Source organism: Ammospiza caudacuta, chromosome 24, assembly GCF_027887145.1.
Source record: "Ammospiza caudacuta isolate bAmmCau1 chromosome 24, bAmmCau1.pri, whole genome shotgun sequence".
NCBI classification, from domain to species: Eukaryota; Metazoa; Chordata; class Aves; order Passeriformes; family Passerellidae; genus Ammospiza; species Ammospiza caudacuta.
The window spans coordinates 6,525,013-6,538,609 of NC_080616.1; the positions used below are offsets into that span (position 1 = coordinate 6,525,013).

The 13,597-nt window shown below is 56.3% G+C and overlaps 1 protein-coding gene across 8 annotated transcripts in view; it reads right to left on the minus strand.

Moving 5' to 3' along the window:
- The window catches only part of FOXP4 (forkhead box P4), a 36,933-nt gene that overhangs the window by 16,986 nt on the left and 6,350 nt on the right, over positions 1–13,597 (minus strand). For 4 of the 8 annotated variants that reach the window (XM_058819248.1, XM_058819252.1, XM_058819249.1 and 1 more), the window contains exons 2-4: positions 11,608–11,697; positions 4,403–4,525; positions 2,628–2,714 (exon numbers count right to left, since the gene is read on the minus strand). In XM_058819248.1, the coding sequence (XP_058675231.1) occupies positions 2,628–2,714; positions 4,403–4,525; positions 11,608–11,697 (300 nt within the window). Of the gene's footprint in view, positions 1–616; positions 697–2,627; positions 2,715–4,402; positions 4,526–11,607; positions 11,698–13,597 lie in introns of all 8 variants that reach the window. The other 4 variants (XM_058819254.1, XM_058819253.1, XM_058819247.1 and 1 more) reach the window with 3 other exon arrangements.

A 13,597-nucleotide genomic window follows, 5' to 3' on the forward strand; every position in this document is an offset into this window, starting at 1 on the left:
GGAGTTTGCGCCGTGACACGCGGGACTGACAGCAGCACTTCATTAAGCTGACACCGGGGTTAGGAGGCAGCAGCTCCCCCTCCCCGCCCTGCCTGCCTCAGCACAGGGACAACCCCTGCCCTCGGCAGCTCTGGGGACACACTGGGACCTTCCCAGGGGATTTTGGGGGTCTCTGCACCCCGTGGCTCCTCCAAGCATCCTGGCAGGAGTAGGATGGGAGACATGAGCACAGCTCCTTGTTTATCCCACACTCCAGGATGCTGCTGGAGCATGGGGGGTGGCCCTCACACCCCAGCACAGGAAAATGCTGTAGGAAGGGCTGGGATGTGCCAGAGCTCAGCCCCATCCTGGTGGGATGCATGGATTCACGGATCAGCTGCTCTGGCCCTTCCTCATGGCCCCAGTGTGGCACAGCACCCATGGACACGGAGCATCCTTAGGGACAGGATGCTGCTGACAGGCTCTTCCCACACATTTCCATCCTCTTGTCTGTCCTTTTCTTCTCTGGGGCACTCCCCAGGGAATATCAGAGCTGCTCCCCCTGGACATGCTGCCCCTGTTCCCAGGAACATCAGAGTTGTTCCTCCTGGAAATTCTGCCCCTGCCCCCGGGGATATCAGAGCTGCTCCTCCCGAGATGCTGCCCCTGCTCCTGGGGAGAACAGAGCTGCTCTCCCTGGAGATTCTGCCCCTGCTCCTGGGGATATCAGAGCTGCTCCCCCTGGACATGCTGCCCCTGCTCCCTGGGACATCAGAGCTGTTCCTCCTGGAAATTCTGCCCCTGCTCCTGGGGATATCAGAGCTGCTCTCCCTGGAGATGCTGCCCCTGCTCCCAGCTCCTTCCTGGTGTCCTTCCCACCTGCAGATCCCACTCTGAGCTGCTGACTAATGGAGAGGAGCCCTTGGAATCAGGCAGAGGGGAAGCAGAAGGTGTTTGGTTTACAAATCCTGCAGCAGGACCGGAATTAAATCCAGCCATGGGTTTCCAGGAAAGATCCAAGGGTGGCTCTGTGGAGGCATCCCAGGCACTCCAGCCCTTCTCTGAGTGTCAGGGAAGCCACAGCATCACCATTTCCAGCAGGCAAACATCAAACTTTAGGAACACCACCCACACAAATTTTTGGGGTGAAACCAAAGCTTATCCAAGGATTTTGAGGAAGGGAAACACTGACATCCCCTTGCTGAGATCCCCTCAGTGCTTTTCCCAGCAGGAGAGCTGGACACACACCCCTCCAGCAGCATCCAACACCCCTTCCCCCCCCTGCTACACCCTTTCTTGTTGGATAAATTTCCCATCTCCTCTGTACCATTTAATTAAAAGTTAACATGAGCTTTTTAAAGCAGAGCCCGCTAAGCAAGCGCTTTGTTAGAGCTTAATTATATCCCTGCTCGGTGCTGCAAGAGAACATCACCAGGGCCAGCAGGAAAGTCCTTGAGGAAGCTCACATTTACACCTCCCCCATTTCCCCGAGCACCAGCAGCTCCTGGAGATGGTTCTGATAACCCTGACCTGGAAATTCACCCACAGCCCACGGTGAGAGCCTGGAGCAGGTGACCCTGAGCCACTGCAGCCACCCTGGTCCCTTGATGGCAGCGTGGCTTTGCCAGTTGTGCCACCCCAACACACAGCCTGGGCTTAAAATCCTCCCTCCTTGCCAAAAAATTGAGTTTCAAGCGCTGGGTGTGCACCAGGGTGCTGGATTTTGGGAGGAGTGATGGCCATAAAGAGCCCCAGAGTTGCAGGGACGTGGAGGGAGTGGCTCAGGAACAGGTCCCTTGTCACTTGGAGCCCATGGAAGGACACTCAGGGGAGGGGCAGCAACGCCAGACGTGAATTCTGCAAAATTGCACAGCAAAAAACCCCATGAGAAGCATTTTGGCAAGAGAGAGGGGCAAAACCACCCAAGGGAAAGGAAGTGAGCAGAGCTGTCTGCTGGCCCAGCCTCTGTGTGACCCCAAAACACAGCCACAACCCCTTGGGGAGCATCACTGTGCCCTTGGGGCAAAACCTGCTGTGTAAAGGGGGTTCTGCAAGATTGCTGCAACCACAGGGGAACAAAATGAGTCTCCAGCAGGCACTGCCAGTGTGATTCTGGGGGGCTGAGTGCCCTGCCCATCTCAGAGTCTCCTGCTGGAAAAGCCCTTTCCTGGGATCCCTGCTGTTTGCCACATTCCCTGGGCTTTGGAGAGCCACCCTTTTCCTTCCTGGTGGGACTAGCCCAGCTCTGTTGCCACCTGCCCAGCCCTGCCCACTCACCAGGGCACCGCTGTGCCAGGACTGGGCTGCCCAAGCTGAGCCTGGCAGGGCAGGGCAGGGCTGGGCTGAGCTGGGCCTTCTCTGATCCCACCACGGGGGGATTTGGGGAGCCCTCGCTCTGTGCTGGGGGGATGGCACCTGTCCCTGTCACCAGGGAGGGTCCAGCGCCCTTCCAGTGCTGCCCCACACTCCCCACATCCACACCAGATCACAGACAGGAGGAAGAGGAGGAGGAAAAAGAGGAAGAACAACAACTCCCAGTGACTGGACTGGGAGACATCAGAGCAGCATGTCCCATGTCCCACTGCCATGGGCTCCCTGGGGGCTGTCCCACATCTTGTTGTGTGCTGGTGCCCTCCAGGTGAGCTCACCTCTTTGGGTTGCTGCTTTCCGGCTTGCTGCTGGGTCAGCAGCTGCAGGTGAAGCTGCTCCTGCTGCTTCTTGTAGTATTCCTGCAGCTGGGGAGAGAGCAACGGGATCAGCAGGGGAACCACCCTGTGCCCACCTCATCATCCTGTGCCCACCTCACCACCCTGTGCCCACATCACCACCCCTGTGCCACCTCACCACCCCTGTGCCCACATCACCACCCCGTGCCCACCTCACCACCCCAGTGCCAAGACTTTGCCACAGCCACTCCAGCTCCTGGCACTGTCACCAGGGCTCCCTGTGTCACCCAGTGCAGGGCAGGAGGGAAAGCAGCAGAGGAACTCTGGGCATACATTGCCAAGGGGTCTGGATGCCCATGGCCCCTGAACCCCCTCCCAATGCCCACCCTCATGTTTATTTTAATGCCAACCTCAACAGAAAAGCAGGCTGGGGTGCTCTGGCACATCACAGAGCACTTCAGGGTGGGGAAACCTCAGTTTTGGTGTGATGGGACCCCAAAACCCCCCTGACAAGTGCTGTGAGAGTCCCAGCTGGGGAGGACCAGGAGCATCCACCACCCCTGGCTTGTGAGAGCTGGGGGCAGCCAAAACAGCCCCTCAAATCAAAGCAGAGCTGTTTAAACCCCCCTGGGTCCCCAGGGAGCCTCCAGAGAGGGTCCCAGTGCCCACAGGCAGCGCTGGGACCTGCCAGCATCGCCACCAGCTCCCACCCTGGCCCCTGAATAAACTGTGGGTGACGGATTTGCTGCGTGCAGGGAGGGGGAGGAAGGCACGGGGAGGTCAGTGAGACCCCCCCAGCCCTTTCAGGGGCTCAGGAATGTCCCTGGGGATGCTGGGATGCCTTTATCAGCCCCAGGGCTGGCAGCAGCCAGCGGCTGTTTGTGTCTGAGAACAGGTTTGGAGGGGCTGGGTGTTTACCCCCGAGCCAGCCCGAGCCAGGGAGCTGCAGAGTGGCCGGGCTGGGAGCAGGAACATTGGGTCAGGGGTGAGAGGTGTGATGTTTGGTTTGCTGCCGGTGGAGAATGTGAGCTATTCCGGCCTGGGTTGTTTAATTTGCAGTCAAACGTGTTTCTTTATCCGGCTCCAAAGAGGCTTGTGGAAGGACCCACCCAGGGTAGTGTTTACCCTTTGTTCTTTCCCCGGGGCCAACCTTGAATCCTTATCGGGCTGTTTGGAGTAAACAGGTACTGGAGGCAGGAGGAAGGGTGTGGAGGATGCTTGTGGGGTTTCTCCCTCTCTCCCTCCTTCCCGCTGCTGGGAGCTGTTTACCCAAGCAGACAGATTTTGTTTCAGAGTGGAAATCTGCCTTTTTTTTTTTTCTTTTTTTTTTTTTTTTCCTTCTCCTCCTTTTTCTTCCCTCCCCATCTGACTAAAATCTCTGGAAAGGCCGAGCAGGGCCATGAGAAACAAAGCTCAGCTCTGGAGCTGGACACGGGGCACCTGCCCAAAGCCCAGCAGTGGCCACGGGGGCTCTGCTTGGGGCACACTGAATCAAGGGCATCCACCCTGACCCCAGCTTCTCCCCGGAGCTGGGCAGCCCCAAATCAGCCTTGAGCAGGGATTTTGCAGGTTTTGAGACCCTGGCTCAGGGTGGCAGCGCTGTCAGCACCTGCAGCTCTTTCCATCCCTGGACGTGCTGGGAATCCCAAAGGAAAGATGTGGAAAGCAGAAGGAGGAAAGGACCCATTTTTGTGCCTCCAACCAACCCCAGCATTCCCAGAGCCCGGTGGCAATTGCCTGGCTGGATTCAGTGTTACCTGTTGCAGCATTATTGCCTGCTGCTGCTGCAGGAGGGCCTGGAGCTGGGGTGGGGACAGGATCTGCTGCATCTGCTGCGGCGTGATCATCTGTGGGGACATCATGGCCACGGACACGGGGACCTGTGACAGCAAGGACACGTCACCACTCCCAACCCCGACCTCCCCAAACACCAGCAGTGCCTCTCCCAGAGAATCCTCCATGTCCCCCATGTCTCTGTCACCTCTGCATGTCCCATGGTGCTGCTGGCACCAAATGAAGCTTCCTGAACCACGAGAGCTCTGAACAAGCTGAGAGCTCTTTTTCAATTGCAATTTAGCTGGAGGATCAAACCACAGCTCCCTCCCCTGCTGGGAGCATGGGAAGGGTGGAGGGAAATGCCAGGGAAGTGGGAAGATACTGATCACCCAAATAACTCAGCAGTGCAGAGCACTGAGGAAGAGGTTACGGGGTTCTCCAGGCACATCAAAGCTTTACCTCCAGCTGACACCAGTAACTCCTGTAATTCCTGTGCCAAGAGGAGGGAGGGCCGAGGGAACCTGCCAGCCCCTGCCTTTGGTTATCAAAACACGGCTCCACACCCCTGGCAAAGCTGCTGGGAAGGTGTCAGTGATGGATCCCAGCCCTGCTGGGTCCTGCCCAGGTGGAGCAATGCCCGGATGGAGCCATCAGGAGCTGCCTTGTCCTGGCCTCCCACCAATCCCACCAGCCCAAAGCCCTTCCCGAGGCTCTGGGCAGGGTTAGGGCTTCATTGTAATTGAATGACCCCCCGGATGCCTCATATTCCTGGGAAAGCAAATAAGAATTGCTGGTCAGGAGCCACCAGCAGCCACGAGCTCTTCCAGGGGATCCCAGGAAGAAGCAGCAGCTCCTTGGCATGTGGGATGGGGCAGAGCACGAGCCAGGATCCAGCTGCATGCCAAGGAGCCAGTTCTGACCCAAACTAAACAGCTCCTCAGGATCTCAGGACCTCAAAGAGCAGAGAAACCCAGCAAAATCCCATGGAGAGCCTGGTTCCTGCCAGCCCTCCCAGTGATGCCAGCCTGGAGCCCTTGCAGCCACTCCAGCAGGGATGGCACCACAGTGTGGCCCCGTGCAGTCCCTCCCATCTGTGATGGGTGTCCAGGTGACCTTCAAGGGAGATTGCAAAGCCTTATCTATTTACTCAGGCATTCTGCTGCAGGGAGGCGTCGGGCATGGGGCGAGCTCTGTTTGTCACCAGCGTTTCCCCCTCCAGCCGAGCTATCGATTAAACTCTTCTGACTTCCCGCCCAAGGGCTGGAACTCAGCACCCTGCAAGGCTCCAGCACCCACCAGAGAGCCCTGAGCACCAGCACCCAGTGCAGAGCTGCTGTTTGGGCACCCAGGTGCTCGCAGCCAGCTGTGCCAAGCCCTGAGTGAACATCTGGGCAGGAGGAAAGCTGGCAAGCAGTGTGCGCCCAGTAGCATTGCTAATTTCCCTCTGCCAATTCATCAACTCCAGCACCCACCAGAGAGCCCCAAGCACCAGCACCCAGTGCAGAGCTGCTGTTTGGGCACCCAGGTGCTCACAGCCAGCTGTGCCAAGCCCCGGGTGAACATCTGGGAAGCTGGCAAGGAGAGCGAGGTGCGCGCCCAGGAGCGCCGCTAATTTCCCTCTGCCAATTCATCAGCCAGCAACGTGCTCGGAATGAGAGCCCCTAATTAATTGCTCCTCCACATCCCCCCCAAGCCCGGGCGAGCTCCCCGCCCCCTCCCGCGGCCCCTCGAACACGTTTGCTGGCATTTTCAAATCGGAGGCATCCTAATTACCGGAGAGTTATAACACCTTCCATTTCTCGCCCAGCGGACTGACACCCTGTCAAGAGCAAAGAGAATTGCCAGAGGTTTTGACAACACTAATTGCCCCTATAATCTAAAAACACAAAGGAGAGGCGATTAGTCGAGAGGGCCCCAGCTCTCGATCCGACATGAGGTTTTCACAATGTTACAAGAAAACAAAAGTGACGCTTTTTAGAGTTTGATGGCTGCTAACAAAAGCAGAATTATATTTTCATACAACCTTTGTCTGCATTAAATGGCTTTTTTTTTTCCTTCCCCCCGCTCGGATGCGGAGCTGACACGGAGAAATGGTGGCGGATCCGTGTGGGGGTGAGGTGGGGATGGGGTGAACTTGAGAGGGGCATCTGAGCTCTGCTGCTTCCTTGGCTGCTGTGAAGAATTTCCCCACAGTGTGGAAAACGTTCCTCTCCCAGTTAAGGTTTCCAGGGAAAGCAGCAACTTTTAGTGAAAGAGGAAATTCCCACTTACAGGCGGTTTTGCTCCCATTCATCCCACGCCTCAGTGCTGGGAATGTTCCAGCACTGCCTTGACCCTAGTGTGGGCCAGCAAACCCCAGTGCTGGGGGGTTTCTGTCGTCCCAAGCTCTGGTGACACTGCCAGCTGCCTCTGGTGGGGACAGGGAAAGCTGCTGCTCTGGCAAAACGAGATGGGAATGGAAATGGGGATGGAAATGTCCATCCCAACCTGGCCAAAAGCCCCATAGGGATGGGACACCCCCTCACCTGCACCCATGGCCCTCAGTGACAAGATTCCCTGCAGCAGGATATGAGGCCAGCCTGGCATCCCTGGATATAACAGTGAGATCTGGGCAGCAACTGCCTCAAAAACTGGAATATACGAGAGCTGAAGGGCGCCAGGCAGAGCAGCACAGGGGCTGTGAGGGGTGAGTGTCACCCAGCTGCCACCAGCCCAGGACACCAAAGCAGCACAGGGGCTGTGAGGAGTGAGTGTCACCCAGCTGAGGGGTGAGTGCCACCCAGCTGCCCCCACCCCCAGGCACAGGAGCAGCCAGGAAATGTCCCTGCAGCCAGCACATCCCTGGGGAAGCAGGTCCCGGCAGCAGCAGCAGCAGTGGCTGGGGACCAGCCCGACGCGTCACGAGCTGGCATCTGCCAGACACCGAGTCAGGAAGGGTTTGACTCACGCCTTGGCCGGCTGCCACCCCGCAGAAAGTGCTTACTAACAGCTCTGGCTGCTCCCAGAAACAGCCGGCGCTGCTCGGGCCGGCCAGCAGCATCTCCAGGGGCTGCTTTTCCAGGCGGGCCCGGCTGGAATCCCCGTGCCAGAGGCAGTGGGTGGAAAAGCAGGCAGGTATTCCAGGGAATATTCCCTCCCTGAGCCAAAGCCAGCTGAGGGAAGCAGGACTTGGCCGTGTGGAACGAGGCAGGATGGGGAGCGAGGCTGTTGAGAAATTTTTCCTGGATTTTTTTGGGTTGTTTTTACGGGAAGCGGGTTGAACTCCCAGGCACAAGGCAGAGCGGGGGAAGCCACAGCCCGGCAGCCTTGGCTTGCAGTGCCACGGTGCCGTCATCAGAGGGACAGTGCCCTCCTGACCCTGGGGACAGCTGGCTTGGCACGGCCTGGGGACATCCTCCATCAGCATCCAAACATCCCTGCTCTGCTGTCACCCGGGCTGGGAGGTCACTGCAGGAGCCACCGTGTCCCCAAGGGCCACGTGTCACTGCCACTATGGGAAGGGGCAGCTCCTGCTCCACGCCTCAACCACACAGCCCAGACCTCATCCCCCCATCCCTGCTGGCTCTGGGATCACGGGGATGAGCACCCCTCTCTCTCTCTCCTGGTTTTCCACGGAGCTCAGGGATGCACATCCCTGCTCTGATCCAATCCTGGGGTTTAACTCCCAGTTAGAAACAGCAGGGAACATGTTTGTGCTGTTTTTTCTAATTTTAACCACTCTTTTCAAATCCAAACCAAACAGAAACAAATTGAGGAGACTGGGAACAGAAGGGAGGGAACAACCACCAAAAGCAGCTTCAAGTCGTGCTGTTGTAAGGGCAGGTGATGAGCAAATCCCACCTCAGAGCACCCAATTCTCACAGGGCCAGAGCAACCCCAACCTTCCTGGCACATCCTGCACTCCCTTCCTGCACTCAGCATCCCTGGATGAGCTCCAAGATCCAGCTGGCTCAGACAGTCTGGGAGTGCTCCCAGTGCCAGGCAGTGATGCCACTGACACCGAGGTGACCCCAGCCATGGCTTATAAACCCTGAGGGGTGGCACAGGGCCACCCAAACGCTGCTGTGCCACCTCTAGACCTCGCCAGGCTGGCATGAGACAATGCACTGAAATCTGCCCAGGGTCAGAGGAGAAATAAAGCTCAGCCCCACGTGCCAGGCTGGGTTTTGAGGCCGTGGGTGGTTTTAGGAGCAATTTTAGGAACACTCTGAACCAAGTGAGTGCCCTGGGTGGGGTGGCAGCAGGGTGAGCAGGTGGGGGGACACCAGCGTGGAGGACACCAGGCCCTGATGTTCAGCTTCCTGTGAAGAAAAGGAGGAATCAATGCCCGGCATGTTCAGCCCAATGTGTATCCTCGTTAGAGCATCCTCATTAGCACATCCTCGTTAGCGCAGCCTTCCTGCTGGGGAAGCCCCAATCACACCTGGCTGGGCTCCAGTCCCCGCTTGGGGACAGTGGCAGCACTGAGGTGACAGCACTGAGCCCCCTCCTCAGCCAGCCCTGTCCCCCAGCACCACCTGGGCAGGATCCCTATATCCCCTCCATGAGCACGGGGGGCTGGCACAGCTCTGTCACCAAGATTCTGCAGGGATTAAAGTGACTTTGCTCTTCTGTGAACCCAAAACACCAATCCCAGGGTGGGATGGTGGCAGTGGCACCGGGCTGGCAGAGCTGGGGGCTTTGGGATGGAGCAGGGACAGACAGGGATGCTCCAAGCTCAAATGGAAAAACCTCGGTGTGAGCCCAGACAGACGGACAGGCTGCTGCTGCTGCTGGATTTCTTTTTCCCGGAGAGGGAACGCAGAAGGGCTGGTATTGATCTGTCTTCATTACCCATTTCACTCAAGTTTCAAATCAACAAAATACACTTTTCCGCTCTGCTGCCCTCCCCGCTGCAGCAGACAAAAGAAAAGCAATTTCCCGCAGTTTGCTCCAAACTCCTCTTTCCTCCCTTCCCCGGGTGCCCTCCAGCCCCTCTCCCTTCCCAGCCACTTGATCCCAGCAGAGGCAGCTCTGAGAGCACCCAAAGAGGGCACCCCATCATTCCCAGGTGCCTCCAAGCCAGCACTGGGGTGCTGCTTTTCCAGCACCTTCTGGGTTTTCCTGGATCCCAGGGGGATCTGCTGCTCCCACCATCCCAGGATGACAATGCCCTGCAACACCAAAAGCCCCCAAAAGCAACATTTTGTCAGTGCCCACCAAGTTTTCAAGAGTTTTAAAGTTGTAAAGAAATAAATTTGTTTCTAAATGTTTTAGAACACCCAGAGATGGGGTTTTGGGTTTTTTTCCCCTTTCCTGCAGCTGTAAGTGGAGTGACAACATGAGACTGTCCACACACACCTCATGGCATGTGGGAAGAGGGTCCCTACTCCAAAACAAACCCCAATCCAAGATGCTGCTGAGTCCAGCAGCTCCCTGCTTGTTTTTAAGCTCAGGCTGTCGGGAATGTCATTAATCCTGCTGGCTTGGTGCCCCAAAACTGTCCCATCCCCATCAGTGGGGTGACAAGGAGAGTGCATAGTGTGGGCAAGCACGGGGGTCTCCCTGCCAGCACTGGGACCCTCCTGCTCATTCCTCCAGGACTGGGGGTCAGGAACCATCTGGCACAGAGCTGAGGCGAGACAAAATTCCCCATGCATGTGGAAATCCCTTCCCAAAGTTGTGGGGCTGCACATCCACAGGCAGCAACCCTAAGGACACCCCAATTCTCAAACATCCCCACCCTGCTTCGCTTCCTGCTGCCTCCAAGCCAAGGAGGGCTGTGCTGGGACCCAGCCTTCCTCCTCCTCCTCTTGCAGCCGTCCTGGCCAGTCTCATCCACACCACGGTGCCTTAGATAAACTTCCTTTCAAAGGAGTCTGCTTAATCCCCTATCTCCCCTCGGTCAGATCCCGCTCCAGCTGCCGGCGGGGCTGCGGGGGGAGGCACTGCCGGGCGCTGCTGAGTTATGAGCTATTTCTGACTCATGTCTACAACTTTCACAAGTCCTTTTTGCAACACGGAGAGAGAGAGAGAAAAAAGGGAGGAGGGGAGGGAGGGAGAAGAAGGAGATCCAGTTCACTCCGGCGAAAGCCGCTGGCCAGATGGGCAGCAGGGAGGGGAGGCTGGGGAGCAGCGCGGGATGTTCGGCTGCATCCAGCCGGGGAGAGCAAGGAGGGATAAGGAGCAGCAGGAGGAGGAGGAGTGCAGGGACACACACCCACGGAGGGGAGCGAGGCGCCGGTTACCGGAATCTGACTTCACCCTCGCCGCCTTTGTCCTCTGCAGACATTTTCCATGCAGTGACTGCATTTCCTTCCTGCCGGCACCGCTGGAAAAAGCCGCCTGTTTGTGCCGTAGGAGCCCTGACTAATTCCCACTGCTCCCACCCAGCTGCTGTTTCCCAGCCCGGGGGGTTCTGGGCTCTCCTGACCCCTTGGCAGCTCTGGGATTTGCTGCTGGATGGCTCAGCCATGCCCTGGCACAGAGGATCCAGGGATTGCCCATCCCAGCCTGGCTCCTGCTGCCACCCGGCTCAGCCTGGCACAGGCAGGACCTCCAGCTCCGAGAGCGCTTGTGCTAATTACTTTCCTTTGTTAATTAAACCCACGTGGCTCTAATAAGGTAACCTGCTGTTCTCCGATAAATTTAATTAGCCTGAAGGGAGAGCCCCTCCGCACAGCTATTTAAATTGTCACTTCCCATCGCTTGGGCTTTGCTTCTCCCTGCCTCTCCCTCTCTCCAGATTTCACCCCTCTCCTGCCCATTTTCTGCCCTTTTCCTCTGGCAGAGAAGGGGAGCAAAGGGAGGTGCCCCATCCCTACAGGAGCAGGATGTGCCAACCCAAAGCCCATTTTCCTGCCAGTGCCACAAATCCCCATCCCAGCTGGGCCTCTGTCCCATCCTGGAGGACCTGCCCTGGCTCCAGCCAAAGGATTGTTCCCTTTTCCAGCCCTGTGCCACCTCACAGCACCCAGCATCAATCCTGGGATGCTCCAGCCCTGGGAAACTCTGTCTCCAAAACACTGTCCCAAAAAGTGGTGACACACAGTGACCTCCCCTCCCCAACCATTCCCACACACAGATAAACCTCCCAAGAAACTTCTGGAGGTTCCCAGAGGATTTAACTCCTGGAGTGCTCCAGCCATGAGGTGACAAGGGTTTGTGCTGTCCCCAGGAGGGGGTGACAGGGGACATTGGGGCTCACCTGCACCGCTGGCTGCTTGCCCTCGTTGCTGCTGGGGGAGCTGAGCCCCGTGGCCTGCTGCAGCAGGAACTGCCGAGCCACCTGCAGAGCCTGCAAGAGAGACACAGGGGTGGGCATGAGCAAGGCTCCCTCCTCCTCCTCCTCCAGCTCTGGCTCCTTCTCCATGGATTTCCCTCACGGGATGGGTTTGATACACAGAGAGGGCAGCACTCCCCAGTGCTCCCTCCTGCCACACCAGTATATCCCATTAGAGACCAGCACCTTCCCAGTTCCCATGGGGACAAACAATCCTGTCCTCTCCCAAAAATCCCCACCAGCTCCAGCATTCCCATCTCACAAGGGTCATCCTCAAACCCCAGCTCTGGCACAGCCACTCAGAGATCTGTCCCCTGGTTGATTGATTTATTTCACAGCCACCAGCACCACAGCTGTCCCTTGTGCCCAAAGCCACCGTGGGTATTTAATTTTATTAACTGGATTGTGGCAGAAAGTTCCAGCCAGGTTTAGGTGAAGCCAAGTGTAGGACTCCAGCCTGAATCAATCCAGGAATTCGTCTGAGTGCATTTGATGGTGATCCAAGAGGTGCTCAGCAACCCACACAAGTGACCACCATGAAACCTGATTGTTTTTAGGGGGGTTTGCCTAGAAAAAGTGAAGAGTTCTTCAAGTTTTTACAGGGAATCCCACAAAAAAAAAAATCCCCCTGGGAATCCCACAAAAATAGGCAGAAAACAACAGAAATTGATAAAATGCACTTGTGAAAAACACAGGTACAAGAGAGTCATGCCCAGCACTATAGGCAGCTGGAGAAAATGGGAAATTAAGGAAAATCCTGTGAAGAGATGAGGAGAGGAGCAAGCGTGAGCTGAGAAAAAGAGCTTGGGAGCCAGGAAAAGAAGTAAAGCTCTGAGAAAACAAGCCAGTGCTCCCAGACCTGTTTGCTCCTTATTTCTGCTTTACAAGGATTCTTTTCCTCCCTTCTGGGTTTTTTTTTGGGGCACGTTTTTGAAAAATCTCCACCCTCCTTCCCTCCCCAAATCCACTCACAGCTCAGCACACACCTCACCTGTTGATCCAAACCAAGGAGCACCCACAAAACCCTAACCCAGAGCCCCTCCTCAAATGGAACACCCATGAAAAGTAATTCCCTGCATTTTAGGTCGCATTTCAGGTCCTCCCTGTGCTCCTGTGCGCAAGGGAACTCTTGGGATGAGCACAGGATGCCCCAGCTGTGCCACATCTTTGGGTGGAAAATTCACCTGACCCACTCTGTGCAGCTGGACAGGCACTACAAGGGCACGTGGAAAATGAGAGGGAATTTCCAGTTGGAGGCTGAGAGCAGAGGGTTTAACACACCCAGCCTTACTTTATAAAAAAATTGTAATTTCATAGCAGGAGGCTCAAACCAAACACCCCAGACACAACACTGGGCACCCTTGGCTGTGTTTGTCACCGTCCCACGAACCAGAGAGCCCCAAGAAAATCAAAACCTGAGGGATTTTATAAGTAAATGGATCCTAATTTCCTATTCCTGTGGTGAATTTACCAGAGTTGTGTCCCAGGATTGTGCACCCAGAGCTGACCTATGGCCACTGAGCAATAACTCCCAAACTTCCTTTATCCAAACAACTCAAAACTCAGATCCTGGAGGACAAACACCACAATTCACCGCTGGGAATCACTGATGGAAAAATCCCATGGTCCTGATCCCGAAGCTGCCTCAGCCCCAATGTTTTCTTTTTTCTCCAGGGCATTTTATTTTCCCTGTTATTACCAGGGATAGATGTGCATCGGTAATGCGAGCACAAAAACCCTGTGACAGTTATGACAGCTCAAGGTCTGATATTTTAATTACTTTTAGAAATGAAAACAGTAATTCCAGTTAAAAGCCAAGGTGGAGGAATCCACTTGATGGCAGCTTAGGCCCGAGGCTCCCACCAGGATGGGTGCTGGAGCTGCATCCCACATCCCCACAGCAAATCCCTGAGCT